The following is a 12,308-nucleotide window of genomic DNA, read 5'->3' as shown; positions in this document are numbered from 1 at the left end:
GGTTCCAGCAGCACTCAGCAGCTCCTCCAGCAGGTTTGATTGCAACAACAATCCAAACAACAACACCAAATCTCTCACAACAGTAAGGGAGATGGGAGACAATCACAGAAAAGAATTCACTCTCATTGTTCTTTCCATCAATTATATTTGAGCCATTTTTGTAATGAGATTAAACGAAGCAGTAATAATATTTCATTTCATATTCATAATGTGAAAAATAGTTACAGCAATGTTCCAAGTATGTAACAATAAGTTCCTCTGGAAATTCAAGAATCCACAAAAGGTGATAACAAGAGCAACAGAAAATGAACAATAGTTCAGCTGGGTTTCAAGAGCCAGCCCTCTCCAACTATCTCTACCTACTTAGTAACAATATTCTGAATAATATCCTCCCTCTCTTTGGCATGCAGTTCCCATTATATGCGCAGCCTTCTAACCGTTGATGGACCCCACCACTAAGGATTCTTCTCTGAATTCTGGAAGGAAACTTCAACTAATTTCAGCTGCTCTGGTGAACTGTCCAAACTGCCCTCATCCATTTGGTCCTTACTTTTGCTCTCACCTGGGCTAACATCCTCACTCATTGGGCTGCCTTCTGGATTCTTCCCTTTGGGCCTGTGATGGTAGACTTTTGTGATTAGATTCCCATCAGAAACAAACAGAAACAGTAAGTAAGGTGGTGAACGTGATGAACCCATCCAAGAATTGGAAAGGGAAAATGTGTAGGCACATGGTTGGAGACTTGGGGAAAATGGAGGCTGGCATGGGACAGACCTTTGGGATCCAAAGAACAAAACAGAACAGAAAAACGTACACAGATTGTCGGTTTCTTATCGAACCTATGTGCCACCTCCGCAGCTAATGGTCTTGTTCTATCACTCTTTCTGTACTATGACAGGTAGATTTTTTTCCTTCTTCGTTTGGCCTCTCTTTCTTTCTACCATTTGTATACGTAAATACTGTCTCCTCTGTAACATAATAAGACCTATTGTGGATTGGCACAGTAGAAGTCAAAAGACAACGGAGCAAGTACAGTGGAGCTCTGCAGCTTTCAATTATTAGAAAAACAAATACAAATATCAGGAAAAATAAAACCGGTATTTTTCTCCAAATACAATGTTTCTGTCTGTTGCTTGGTGGGTTTTTTAGTAGCCATAGATTCGTGGTAGATTCCAGATGCTCTTTTGTAATCAAATGCCTACCCAAGATTTCCCGATTAACAGTACTGTACTTCTTCTGAGTCATACATGCATACACCACGGTGAACCGAACTGAGTCACTAAGTGGCGACTGGCTAGTGCTTGAACGGTCGTTGGAGATGTAAAGAGTTAGATTTTTTTCTTTTTTCAGCTTTTTCTAACTGCTTCTCTGGCCAAGTTATATGTGGCTTTCTCCCCTTCCATACTTTCTTTGTCTCGAATAAAATATTTTTTCTATCCCAGAAGCCAGAATCCAGTTCACTATTTGCAATATTTTGTATTTATACAAGGTAAGTAATCATCATCATCAACCTGGCATGAAGCTGTACTCTTAACGGTTACTTTAAGATTTGTGTACACTAAATTCGCTATCCTTGTCTCAAACGCTCACTTCAATTTCACCCTTTTTGTGTAATCAAGATTGTGAGCCATCAAGGAGATCTAGTTTATTTTCTGTTGATGTCGATGCCTTTTCTAGTTTCTTCTTACTAAATGGACTGTTATTGTTGTTATTATTATCATTATTTATATGCTGCTGATTGGCACTGTTGATACGTGGTTTGGATAATCTATTGTAGTTAAGTAGATACTGAATCCAAAGGATTTTATACTGTTGTCATTAATCTTTCACTGTTATATGACTTCATATAAAGAAAGTAGTTATGTTATTGTAGTGAATTGGATCTGTATCAATGGTGAAGATGACTGATTGTTTGATTTGTGATCTGGGATCTTGGTTTCTTTCAGATTAGTTAGACTATTGGGAGTTTTATTCATTGGTTACAAGATGAACGGAGCTGCTCTTGTAGCTCTTGCTGCTACTATTGGTAACTTCTTGCAAGGATGGGATAATGCCACAATTGCCGGTACTGTTCATCTTTATATTTGGAATTTGTTATAGTATTTAGCTATTCTTCAATTTGATCAGATCAAATTTAGTAATTGTTGATTGAAAACTTTGTTTCAGAATGCCTTGATGGGTAATTTTATTTCTCAATAATCAACATTGATGACCTAAGGTTTTTAGCCCATTGGGATTCAAACTTATTAAATCAGTTGGTGCTAAATCTGTTTTTAATATTTTCTCTGATTTCAGGGGCTGTTGTTTACATCAAGAAGGATCTCAGTTTGAGTACTACTGCAGAAGGTCTTGTCGTGGCCATCTCACTCATTGGAGCCACTTGTATCACAACATGCTCTGGACCCATATCAGATTGGCTTGGTCGTCGTCCAATGCTAATACTCTCATCAGTTCTCTATTTTATTAGTGGTTTGATAATGTTGTGGTCACCCAATGTTTATGTCCTATGCCTAGCAAGACTGTTAGATGGATTTGGAATCGGTTTGGCAGTTACTCTTGTTCCAGTCTATATATCTGAGACTGCCCCATCAGAAATTAGGGGATCGTTAAACACCCTTCCTCAGTTTACTGGTTCTGGTGGCATGTTTTTGTCATATTGTATGGTTTTTGGGATGTCATTGATGACCTCACCTAGTTGGAGGTTAATGCTTGGAGTTCTTTCCATTCCTTCCCTTGTGTATTTTGCATTAGCAGTATTTTTCTTGCCCGAATCTCCTCGGTGGCTTGTGAGCAAAGGAAAGATGGTTGAGGCAAAACAGGTTCTGCAGAGATTACGTGGCAGGGAAGATATTTCAGGTTCAGTTCAAGCTGCAGTCTTTTTTCTTTTCTCTTCTGTGTATGTGTATATATAGCTTTAACCTGGAAAATGTTTGCCTTGCTTCTATTAATGGATCCAGCAGAGTCTTGATTCCATTTTTGGATAGTGTTTATGACTTTCTTAATCAAAGTTCTGACATGACTTTCAGGCTCAATTGATTGTTTTCTGGTAGGATTATATCTTACAGAAGATGAAACACGATATGTTTCTGTCCCTGAGGGACAGTGTATGAAAGACTTTAGTTTACTTAGTTTCTGATACGTACCTCCCACCGACAGCTCAACATGATCTTCCAGCAAGTTCGAGAGTGCTGGAATCCTCTCCTCAAGCCTGGTTTTCAAGAGACCAGGTTCTCTCCCAAAGGTTTCCACAAGAAACAATAATTTTCTTCTCTCCTTTTCTCTCTGCATTTCCCCCTTTTTATTCTCTTTTTGTAACTGCCAACCCTTCTCAACTCATGCTACATTCCTCTCCAATTTCCTGTGGTCCTGTTCTCTTTTTTGCTTCCAATTCGTTACCCTGCACTGGTTTTCCTTCTTGCATATATGAGTTTCGCTTTCAAGCATTCATAATTTAGGATGATGAAAACTTACACTATATTCATGTCGGTACTTATTAAAGTTGTGTTTATCCATTGCTTTATTATGGTCTCAGTGTTGTGTCTTGGCCATGACCAGTTTTAGAAAATCCCTGTGTGATCCAGAATACTTAAAGAATATTTAAAAAATAAATAAATAAAATAACATGGTTAGCATTCTGAAAGCTCTCAGGAAAAGATCTTATTGTTTGTCAATCTTGTAGTGTTTTAAAATCTTTTTAAATTACACAAGGTATGTATTTGTCCTTTTTCAGTCCTAGGTAGCAGTTGCTGAAACACTTTTGTTCTATACACGAGTATTTTGTATAAATGTCTGTGATAATGACCAGGAACACCTAACTAGGTTATATAGTATTATTGTACATTCAAAAGCCACTGTTTATCTCAACTTAAGCAATTTGCTTAATGATTCTGGTCTGTCACGATCAAATTTATGGTCTGACCTTAGATTTGGTGAGAACATTCTACTCACCTGGCATCCCTTCATGTTTCTTTCACTTTTATTTTATTCTGGCTTCTTTTGTGTCAAGTTATTAAGTTACAGTGACTTAAGGTATTATATTTAATTTTTGGGTATAATTGTTTAGTGTATATTGTCACTCTGATCTTTTTTGACACCCAGTTGTATTTCTTAATTCGGTTTCTTTTAAGATATTTTTTTAAAATTTATATAATTATTCAAATGCTGAGGATCGTAGGTTTATAAAAGGTAATGCTTTTTGCTTTCCTTTCCCAATTCGGTGTCTCTGTATAAATACTTCCCTTCAATTCTTGTTAAATTCACTGATTGAATCACTATTGATGGTCATCCCGTTCTTACATATCTGTTAGTTTATATTGAACAAAACAACCACATCCTCCTTATGCAGATTCTAAATTGATGGTCATATAGACATGCAATGGAAAAATATTAAATTGATGATGAAAGACAGTTCATTGAGATTGTCTATGGTTACTGAAGTCTAGTAATGTTTGGATGTCAGAAACATGTAACCGTGTCATATTTTCTCCATTTTATTTGTTGTTTCTTTTCCAATTTATCATCTTGATCTTACTAAAGTTTCTCCAATCCACAGGTGAGATGGCTCTGTTGGTTGAAGGTCTTGGAATCAGCGCTGAAACATCTATAGAAGAGTACATAATTGGTCCAGGTGATGAACTTGCTTATGGGGAGGAACCCACTACTGAGAAAGACAAAATCAGATTATATGGACCTCAAGAGGGCCTCTCGTGGGTTGCCAAGCCTGTGACTGGACAGAGTTCTCTGGCGCTTGCCTCTCGCCAGGGAAATCTAGCAAACCAAAGTGTCCCTCTTATGGACCCACTTGTGACTCTATTTGGTAGTGTTCATGAAAAGCTGCCAGAAACAGGAAGTATGCGAAGTATGCTTTTTCCAACCTTTGGAAGCATGTTCAGTACTGCAGAGCCTCATGTAAAAAATGCACATTGGGATGAAGAGAGCCTGCAGAGGGAAGGAGAGGACTACACAGCTGATGCTGGTGAGGAAGATTCAGATGACAATTTGCATAGTCCATTAATCTCTCGCCAAACAACTAGCATGGAAAAGGACACAGTGCCCCCTCCTTCCCATGGCAGCACATTGAGCATGAGGCACCATAGCAGTCTAATGCAAGGAGGTGGGGAGACAGTTGGCAGTACTGGTTTAGGTGGTGGTTGGCAGTTGGCATGGAAATGGTCTGAGAGAGAAGGAGAGGATGGAAAGAAGGGAGGAGGATTTAAAAGGATTTACTTGCACCAGGAGGGAGTCTCTGGATCCCGCCGTGGATCTATTTTTTCACTTCCTGGTAATGATGTACTTCCAGAAGGTGAGTATATCCACGCTGCAGCTTTGGTAAGCCAGCCAGCTCTGTATTCAAAGGAGCTTATGGATCAGCATCCAGTTGGACCTGCAATGGTTCACCCTGCTAAAACAGCTACAAAAGCTCCAATTTGGTCAGCTCTTTCGGAACCTGGAGTTAAGCGTGCACTGATTGTTGGGATTGGAATACAGCTGCTACAGCAGGTAGTCTATTGTTTTTATGCATCAATTGTTCTACGTATGCTCCTGGCAGAATAAAAAAACTGCAGTGACCCCCTTACCACAACTTTAAAACATGCATTGATTTTAATTTGGGTGTTGCACGTTGCTTATCTGCTTATCAATGTGGTAAAGTGGATCATTCATGTGTTTTCAAATTTATGTGCAGTTTTCTGGCATTAATGGAGTCCTTTACTACACTCCTCAAATTCTTGAAGAGGCAGGTGTTGAGGTTCTTCTGGCAAACTTGGGCCTTGGTTCAGACTCTGCATCGTTCCTTATCAGTGCATTTACAACCTTGCTGATGCTTCCCTGTATTGGTGTAGGCATGAGACTCATGGATATATCAGGCAGAAGGTGATTTCCTTTGTCTGTCTCTTTTACTTAAAGAAATCTATTTATTTTGCATGTCATTCAATATTTTGCAGAAGTTGATAGATAGAGTATAACATTATATACAATTTTTGATAATTAGATCTAATTATCAAAATGCTGAACTTAGCCGATATCTTTACATAATGCAGGCAGCTGTTGCTCGCCACCATTCCAGTGCTGATAGTGTCACTCATCATTCTAGTTATTAGCGAGACTGTATATTTCAGCTCGGTTGTCAAAGCCGGAATCTCAACTGCATGTGTTATAATCTACTTCTGCTGCTTTGTCACAGCCTATGGACCAATACCAAATATTCTCTGCTCCGAAATTTTCCCAACAAGGGTCCGTGGCCTTTGCATTACTATCTGTTCAGTGGTTTACTGGATTTGCGACATCATTGTCACTTACACACTACCTGTGCTGCTTAGTTCGATAGGCCTGGCTGGCATATTCGGGATTTATGCTGTTGTATGTGTGATCTCCTGGGTTTTCATCTTCTTGAAAGTACCAGAAACCAAAGGCATGCCACTTGAAGTCATTACTGAATTCTTTGCTGTTGGGGCAAGGCAAGCTGATGCAGTCAAGAGTGAATGATTCAAAGCTTTTGTCCCTTCTGTGATTTTAGCTGCTAGGGTTGTCTTCCAACCCTCCTTGGAGAGATTTTGAGCGATGTCATTGCAATGTGATCAGTATCAGCTGATTATAAGAGGTTAAATGATTTTTTTTTTTTCTATCTAAATTTATTTTAGTATTATATAGTTAATTTTGTTTCAAAAATACCCGAATGCCATGTCAATAACATAATCAGTTCCTTGTATTTATGGAATATGCATGGAGATGGAAAACCAATTCCCATACTAAGGTCTAAGATTGGATTTGAATTGAATGAATCCACATCTGGTTAAAATGATCTGAATTCAAATTAGAGTTTCAACTTGATAATTTGGCTCAAATTCGTTTTGTTTATTTGTCTAATGACATTATTCCTATTGGCTATAGGTAATTATTTAAAATTCCCTTGAAATTATAAAAAACTTCCAGAGAGAGAAAAAATAATCTTTCAAGCACAATGGGTTCTCAAGTGCAGGCTTCAGACCTCAAGGGCATTAATAACATTGAAGTCATCCCATAAGATGGATGGAATGCAAAATCAGCAATCAGACATAAATTAGCAACAAAAGTTCTTAAAATCATAACGCCATGAACAAATATTTTTAGCTACAAGTGTAAACTAGATATGCAAAACACTGCAATTCTATCTACGGTCTAGCTTCTGATTTACAACTGGATTCTAGAGCAGGCTAAAATAAAATTTAATACCTTAGATACAAGTTTAAATGGTAATCCAGACACTCTTTGGTAATATTAAAAACACCAGAGTCCGCCAATATGCAATTACACTTCAAAATGATGATAATACTATCAGAAGCCTAATGTTCCTTAAGTTTTCGTTGTTTCCTCAGAGGATGACTTGCTACCAACTGTATTTGGGGCTTGATCTGATTTAGGGGGCCTTGAATTACTGGATTGAATATTGAAGGGATTCTGCTCAGCAGGCTCGTGAGATTTCCGATTGAACTTGAATGGTCTCTCAAGATCTTTAGCATTGCTAGAGTCAATCACTATTTTATTAAGCTTTTGTTCCTGCAGACAAACAATAAAAACTTTCAAGGAGAAGGGCTTAACAAATGGTTGACAAGTATGTGTACAGCAGTAAGCAAATTTGAATGATCCTCAGTCACACAACATCAATCTTCACACATGTTACTTGATGTAACTCTTCTATATATAGTGGTGTTACTTTTTCCCCTGGACTTCTGGTTCTAAATATTAAAGTGCAAGATTTCAAGGATTTAAAGCAACTTACATTTTGAAGCATTTCGAGCTTTCTCTGCAGTGCATCGTGCTCAGCCTGAATACGAAACGGAACACCATGCTTTTGGTACATATTGTCCTGTGCCACGTCTTCATCAATGTCACTGGCAATCGTTGCAAAAGGATGATTAGAGGGAATCCATCTGATTGTATCAGGGTCAACATCAGGAGGTATGGAGTCCCCTTCTTTAAGGAATATTGTAGGCCTCTTCCACTGGTATGCTCGGGACCTCCTCTTCTGATGGGTAGCTTGTTCCTTTTCTGTAAGAGTAACTGGAGCCAATCGATAAACCTTTCCACACATCTCTATGGTTGAATTTCCCTTGCCCACCTTCACCATTGGATTATTGAAAGGGTCCTCATATTTAAGAGGCTGCAAGCTGTACAAACACAATTGCACGAGCAAACCATATCACTTGGCTGTACATGCTGTAACCAAAAGCTATGTTCTATAAAAACAACAAATTTAATTCTAGCATCTGCATACTGAAGTAGAACTTACAGTTGAGAAATGCTCTCTCGCAACATAGATTTAAGAATTAAAACAGAATAATATCACACTTACTAACTTATTCAACCAAACTGATGTATATTAATACGATTGGATGATCTAATTTTTTTACTTTATCTTCATCTCTATATACATGGAAAACGGTGAATTTAGGGGAAGGAATCATACATGCCTCTTCTATCAGATCTCAACTGGCCCCGTCTAACAAGATCAGCCACAGTGCCAGCAGGGCTATATCTTGACTTCCTTGACATATATACTTTCACTACAACAACCAAAAATGCAGTCGCAAAGCACAACCAAATTGCAAAACTACTTCCTCCATATTTTTCCATCTGAAAACAAACAACCAAAAAGCTTTATCTATTGCTCTACAACAATTACAACAATACTACATGGGCGCATACAAATACAAAAACTGTCGTATCATCGTGTAATTGATGTTATTTTTATCCAATTTAAAATTTATCAATCACATGTCCATGCTTGAGCAATTATGAGGTTCATAAAAAATGTTCAACATTATAGAAAAACCAAACAGAACCCAACTAAAAATATTACCACGAAAGCTACATGAGGCAAAGAGCTAACGATTTCTTGAAACCTGGCCACTGGGGGACTTTTCGATTGCCTAGCAACAGCAACAATTTCAGTCTTGATGTGGTGGTGGTCGCCATCAGAACTCACAGCTCTCAATTCAAAGTTTCGAGGAACGGGTAATCGGTTCAAGCTCAGTTTCCCATAACTTAAAGCAAATTCAGTTCTTGTATGTTTCTTCACCACATTCGAAGATAATCGATGCTTTGAAACCCAAACAAGAATTATTCGTAAAATAGTCGAAGCTTAGACTTTTGCAAAATAAAAAATAATAATAATACTTGCAATACTTACAGAGGAAGAAAGGGAATTGAATTGAAGAGTGTAAATTGATGCCATTTTTTCGAAGATTGAAGAAAAATTTTCATCAATCCTCACATCTCACCGTTTGTTACTCTGGTCGGCAAAGTGAAATATCTAGGGAATCGTCTGGCTCTACTATCAACATTTATTTATAGTAAAGATGCCAACGTAAACGTTCTCGCAGTTATGGCGCCGTGGTAGCCCGTCTGATTCTACATTACAGGATCTTGTGTTCGATTCACGTCGTACGCTTTTCCCGAACACTCTTATCTTTTTCATACAATGTCGTCCGGCATTACAACAACATGACGATGTGTCGATTACAACCACCCTTTGCCAATATTTCATAATTTAATTAAAGATTGATTCAAACTAAACTAAAAAAGCTTGGCTCAAGCTTAAATCAAACATGAAAAATAAAATTATCAAAATAACAATGGTTAAAAAGGAAAAAAGAAAGAATGATCACTAGAAATGAATAAAAATAATAAATTTTTGTTAAAAAAATGAATTTACAGACAATCCATTCGATTTAAATTGGTTTGATTGAAATTCATCAATCTAAGAATATCAAGTCAGTTAGACTCTGGTCTAACCCTAAATATTCAATGTTATTAGGTATTTTCACAACATGATAATGTGTCATTTATCGCAATATAACATGCCGACAAAGAATATTTTAGTCATCAGGTTTTATTATGCTTATGAACTAACTAAGCGGTATAAATATCTATATAAATGTTAGTATGTTATTATATAATTAAATAGTTTTAACTTATAAATCAAGTAATTCAATCTCTTTATGATACATTATTACTTATACCATATTTAAAATCAGTTGATCATATAATAATATATTCAAACAAAAATTGGTTTGAACTCGACTCAAATTTAAAAAATGAGATCATTGGAGAAACTATCAAAACAATTGTTAGAGATGAATAAAAAGAATTATCGAAAAAAAAAAATTGTCTAAAAAAAATTTATCAAAGAAAATGAATCTATTAATAACTCATCAAATTCTAGTTAGCTCGATTGAAACTCCTCAACCCAAGAATATCGAGCCAACTCAACTCTATCAACCCTTAATTATTCAATATCATTGGGTAATATTACAACATCACGATGTATCATTCATAGCAATGTAATATATTTTAACAAAGAGCTCTTTAGTACAAATGTCACTATAAGATTAAGTGATTAAATAATTTTAAAGTAAAAATTAAATAATAGATAATTATATATTAATATATTAATATGCGTATATAATGTATGAGTATTTATACTTGTAATTATACCTATTACTATTATTAATATGGGTAGGATTACTCATTTTAGTTCCATTTCTCAGTTCTGTGGCCATATTCAGTTTATATATTAATTAAATTAAAGAAATAAGTGAAGAATTTATTCTGGGTCAGAGATGCAGGAAAGCACTATCTAAGGTCGGGCGAACATGGATGCAAGTATTCTTTCAACTCTTTTTTCTTGATCACGTTTAGTGGGTTATTATTATTAGTCTATCGCTTTGACCAATTAATTGTACTTAATATTCTGTCAAATGCTAATGATCCCTCCTCACTAATATATATTACATACCTACTTTACCTATTCCATTCATTCTTCGAATTTCTTCATAACTCTCAAATATTTTGCTAATAAAAGTATCCACCACACAATTTTATATATACATAATTTTATTTTTAATTCAAAATACTAAGTAAGTATATTATTCATAGCTTTATTTATAAGGTAATATCTGATATAATAACAATCTCGGTTATACTCTGATAGCAAATTAGCTGCAATTCCACGCCATTTGTTTTTGTTCTGGGTTCCAAAAAAAGTGTATGCACTCATTCACTCACTCTCTCCCATTTCCAATAATAAATTACCAAAAAATAATAATAATAAACATATGTAGGTTGGTGGAGAAATGGTCAAAGAATGAAATGAATATACATGGTGGCATGAGCTGACGAGACCAAACTTCTCACGCAAATGCCAATGGGATTTAAAAAAGGGTGACCCTTGATGTAAACCTTATATTACAATATTACTAGTCAATAATTGAAGTAATAAGGCCAAAACCAGCTCAGAGTAACTAGACCGACGACCCTTCTGTATCAACTTAATTTTCAAGATAATGAAGCTTTTAAGCAAATTCAAATGAAGACAGATAATTGTTAAAGCTGGATTCAGACTTGTCTCTATCTTACCTATACATGATAAAGACCCTGTATTCTACATTAATCCATCAATATTCAAACATATATGTATATTGTGCTTTTAACTTTTGAATTCATATAATAAACTATACCCAATACCAATGTTGCCTAGAAGAGACAAAACTGAGGAATGACGGCCAACTGGGTTATTCTGGTTCATATATGGGTGGACCATGGTTAGCTTATTGTATTGAACGGTTCCAAAGAAAAGGGAATCAATGGGTAGCAATAAAATAGAAATTTTAACATCACTACAAGGTGGACAAATATAATCTTTGTTAGGTCAAGACAAGAAAAAGAGAGTGATAGTTGTTTGTGGAATGAATGAATGAATAAATGCAGAATAATATATATTTAATGATATCTTAGAATTTAGTGTTAAAATTTTACAATTTATTCTTAAATGTTAGTGGGTTACCATTTACCAAATCTTTACTTCAAGTCTTGAACCAACCCATTTCCATTTATAGCACTACTTCTCACACTCACAAGTGCGTTCAAGGTTGTTTTACAATTCTAAATCTTAATATTCAGGAAGTTCTTAGGATTCTTTCACACCAGCAAGAATAAAGAAATATTCAAATCAAAACATCAAGTAAAGACAAATTTCACCTACACACGATTGCTCTACTTGTACCAAATCAGGATTATTACGAATACCTAAATCAGTTTCGCGATTCATAATCTTGACAGACACTTGACTTGTGATCATTTATTAGCAGCCAACCAAAAGATTAAAAAAGGTAAAGAGACAGACAAGCCCTCACTAATGGATTCCTTCCTTCACATTCTATGGAGTATGGACTGCCTAAAATTGGGTCCCTTTTCTTTTTCTCGATTCCATGTCCCACTCTTCATTATTATCCCAACACTCTAATTAATTTCTTAATGACTAAATTAGCAAG

The 12,308-nt window shown here is 36.0% G+C and overlaps 2 protein-coding genes across 9 annotated transcripts; one reads left to right on the top strand and one right to left on the bottom strand.

Moving 5' to 3' along the window:
• Positions 1-728: 728 nt before the first annotated feature.
• LOC123228943 (monosaccharide-sensing protein 2) lies at positions 729-6,746 on the top strand. Of its 8 annotated transcripts, none has more exons than XM_044654460.1 (7): positions 729-898; positions 1,008-1,097; positions 1,947-2,065; positions 2,296-2,856; positions 4,553-5,499; positions 5,684-5,871; positions 6,039-6,746. In XM_044654460.1, the coding sequence occupies exons 3-7, from the start codon at positions 1,987-1,989 to the stop codon at positions 6,481-6,483; spliced, it is 2,220 nt and encodes a 739-aa protein (XP_044510395.1). In that variant the 5' UTR covers positions 729-898; positions 1,008-1,097; positions 1,947-1,986; the 3' UTR covers positions 6,484-6,746. The 8 variants fall into 8 exon arrangements, with proteins under 8 accessions (XP_044510395.1, XP_044510392.1, XP_044510397.1 ...); XM_044654457.1 differs by having other exon boundaries at positions 1,008-1,489; XM_044654462.1 differs by having other exon boundaries at positions 1,005-1,097.
• A 311-nt stretch (positions 6,747-7,057) lies between these two features.
• Positions 7,058-9,324, bottom strand: LOC123228945 (protein MULTIPLE CHLOROPLAST DIVISION SITE 1). Its single transcript, XM_044654463.1, has 5 exons — positions 9,167-9,324; positions 8,837-9,076; positions 8,444-8,610; positions 7,757-8,144; positions 7,058-7,533 (listed from the first exon to the last, which is right to left on the bottom strand). Exons 1-5 carry the CDS (start codon positions 9,209-9,211, stop codon positions 7,330-7,332), a joined length of 1,044 nt encoding a protein of 347 aa, XP_044510398.1. The 5' UTR covers positions 9,212-9,324; the 3' UTR covers positions 7,058-7,329.
• Between the last annotated feature and the right edge of the window lie 2,984 nt (positions 9,325-12,308).

Source organism: Mangifera indica, chromosome 11, assembly GCF_011075055.1.
Source record: "Mangifera indica cultivar Alphonso chromosome 11, CATAS_Mindica_2.1, whole genome shotgun sequence".
Classification (NCBI taxonomy): Eukaryota; Viridiplantae; Streptophyta; class Magnoliopsida; order Sapindales; family Anacardiaceae; genus Mangifera; species Mangifera indica.
The sequence above is the reverse complement of the archived record's forward strand: the minus strand, read 5'-3'. Positions and strand labels throughout refer to the sequence as shown.

Bases quoted from the DNA above. Each gene is read 5' to 3' on its own strand.
- LOC123228943 (XM_044654455.1), top strand. From the start codon at position 1,987: ATGAACGGAGCTGCTCTTGTAGCTCTTGCTGCTACTATTGGTAACTTC. The intron at 2,066-2,295 runs GTACTGTTCATC...CTCTGATTTCAG, and splicing joins GGATAATGCCACAATTGCCG to GGGCTGTTGTTTACATCAAG. The intron at 5,872-6,038 runs GTGATTTCCTTT...TACATAATGCAG, and splicing joins ATGGATATATCAGGCAGAAG to GCAGCTGTTGCTCGCCACCA.
- LOC123228945 (XM_044654463.1), bottom strand. From the start codon at position 9,211: ATGGCATCAATTTACACTCTTCAATTCAATTCCCTTTCTTCCTCT. The intron at 8,611-8,836 runs GTAATATTTTTA...GTTTGTTTTCAG, and splicing joins TGCCTCATGTAGCTTTCGTG to ATGGAAAAATATGGAGGAAG. The intron at 7,534-7,756 runs GTAAGTTGCTTT...GTTTGTCTGCAG, and splicing joins AGCTCGAAATGCTTCAAAAT to GAACAAAAGCTTAATAAAAT.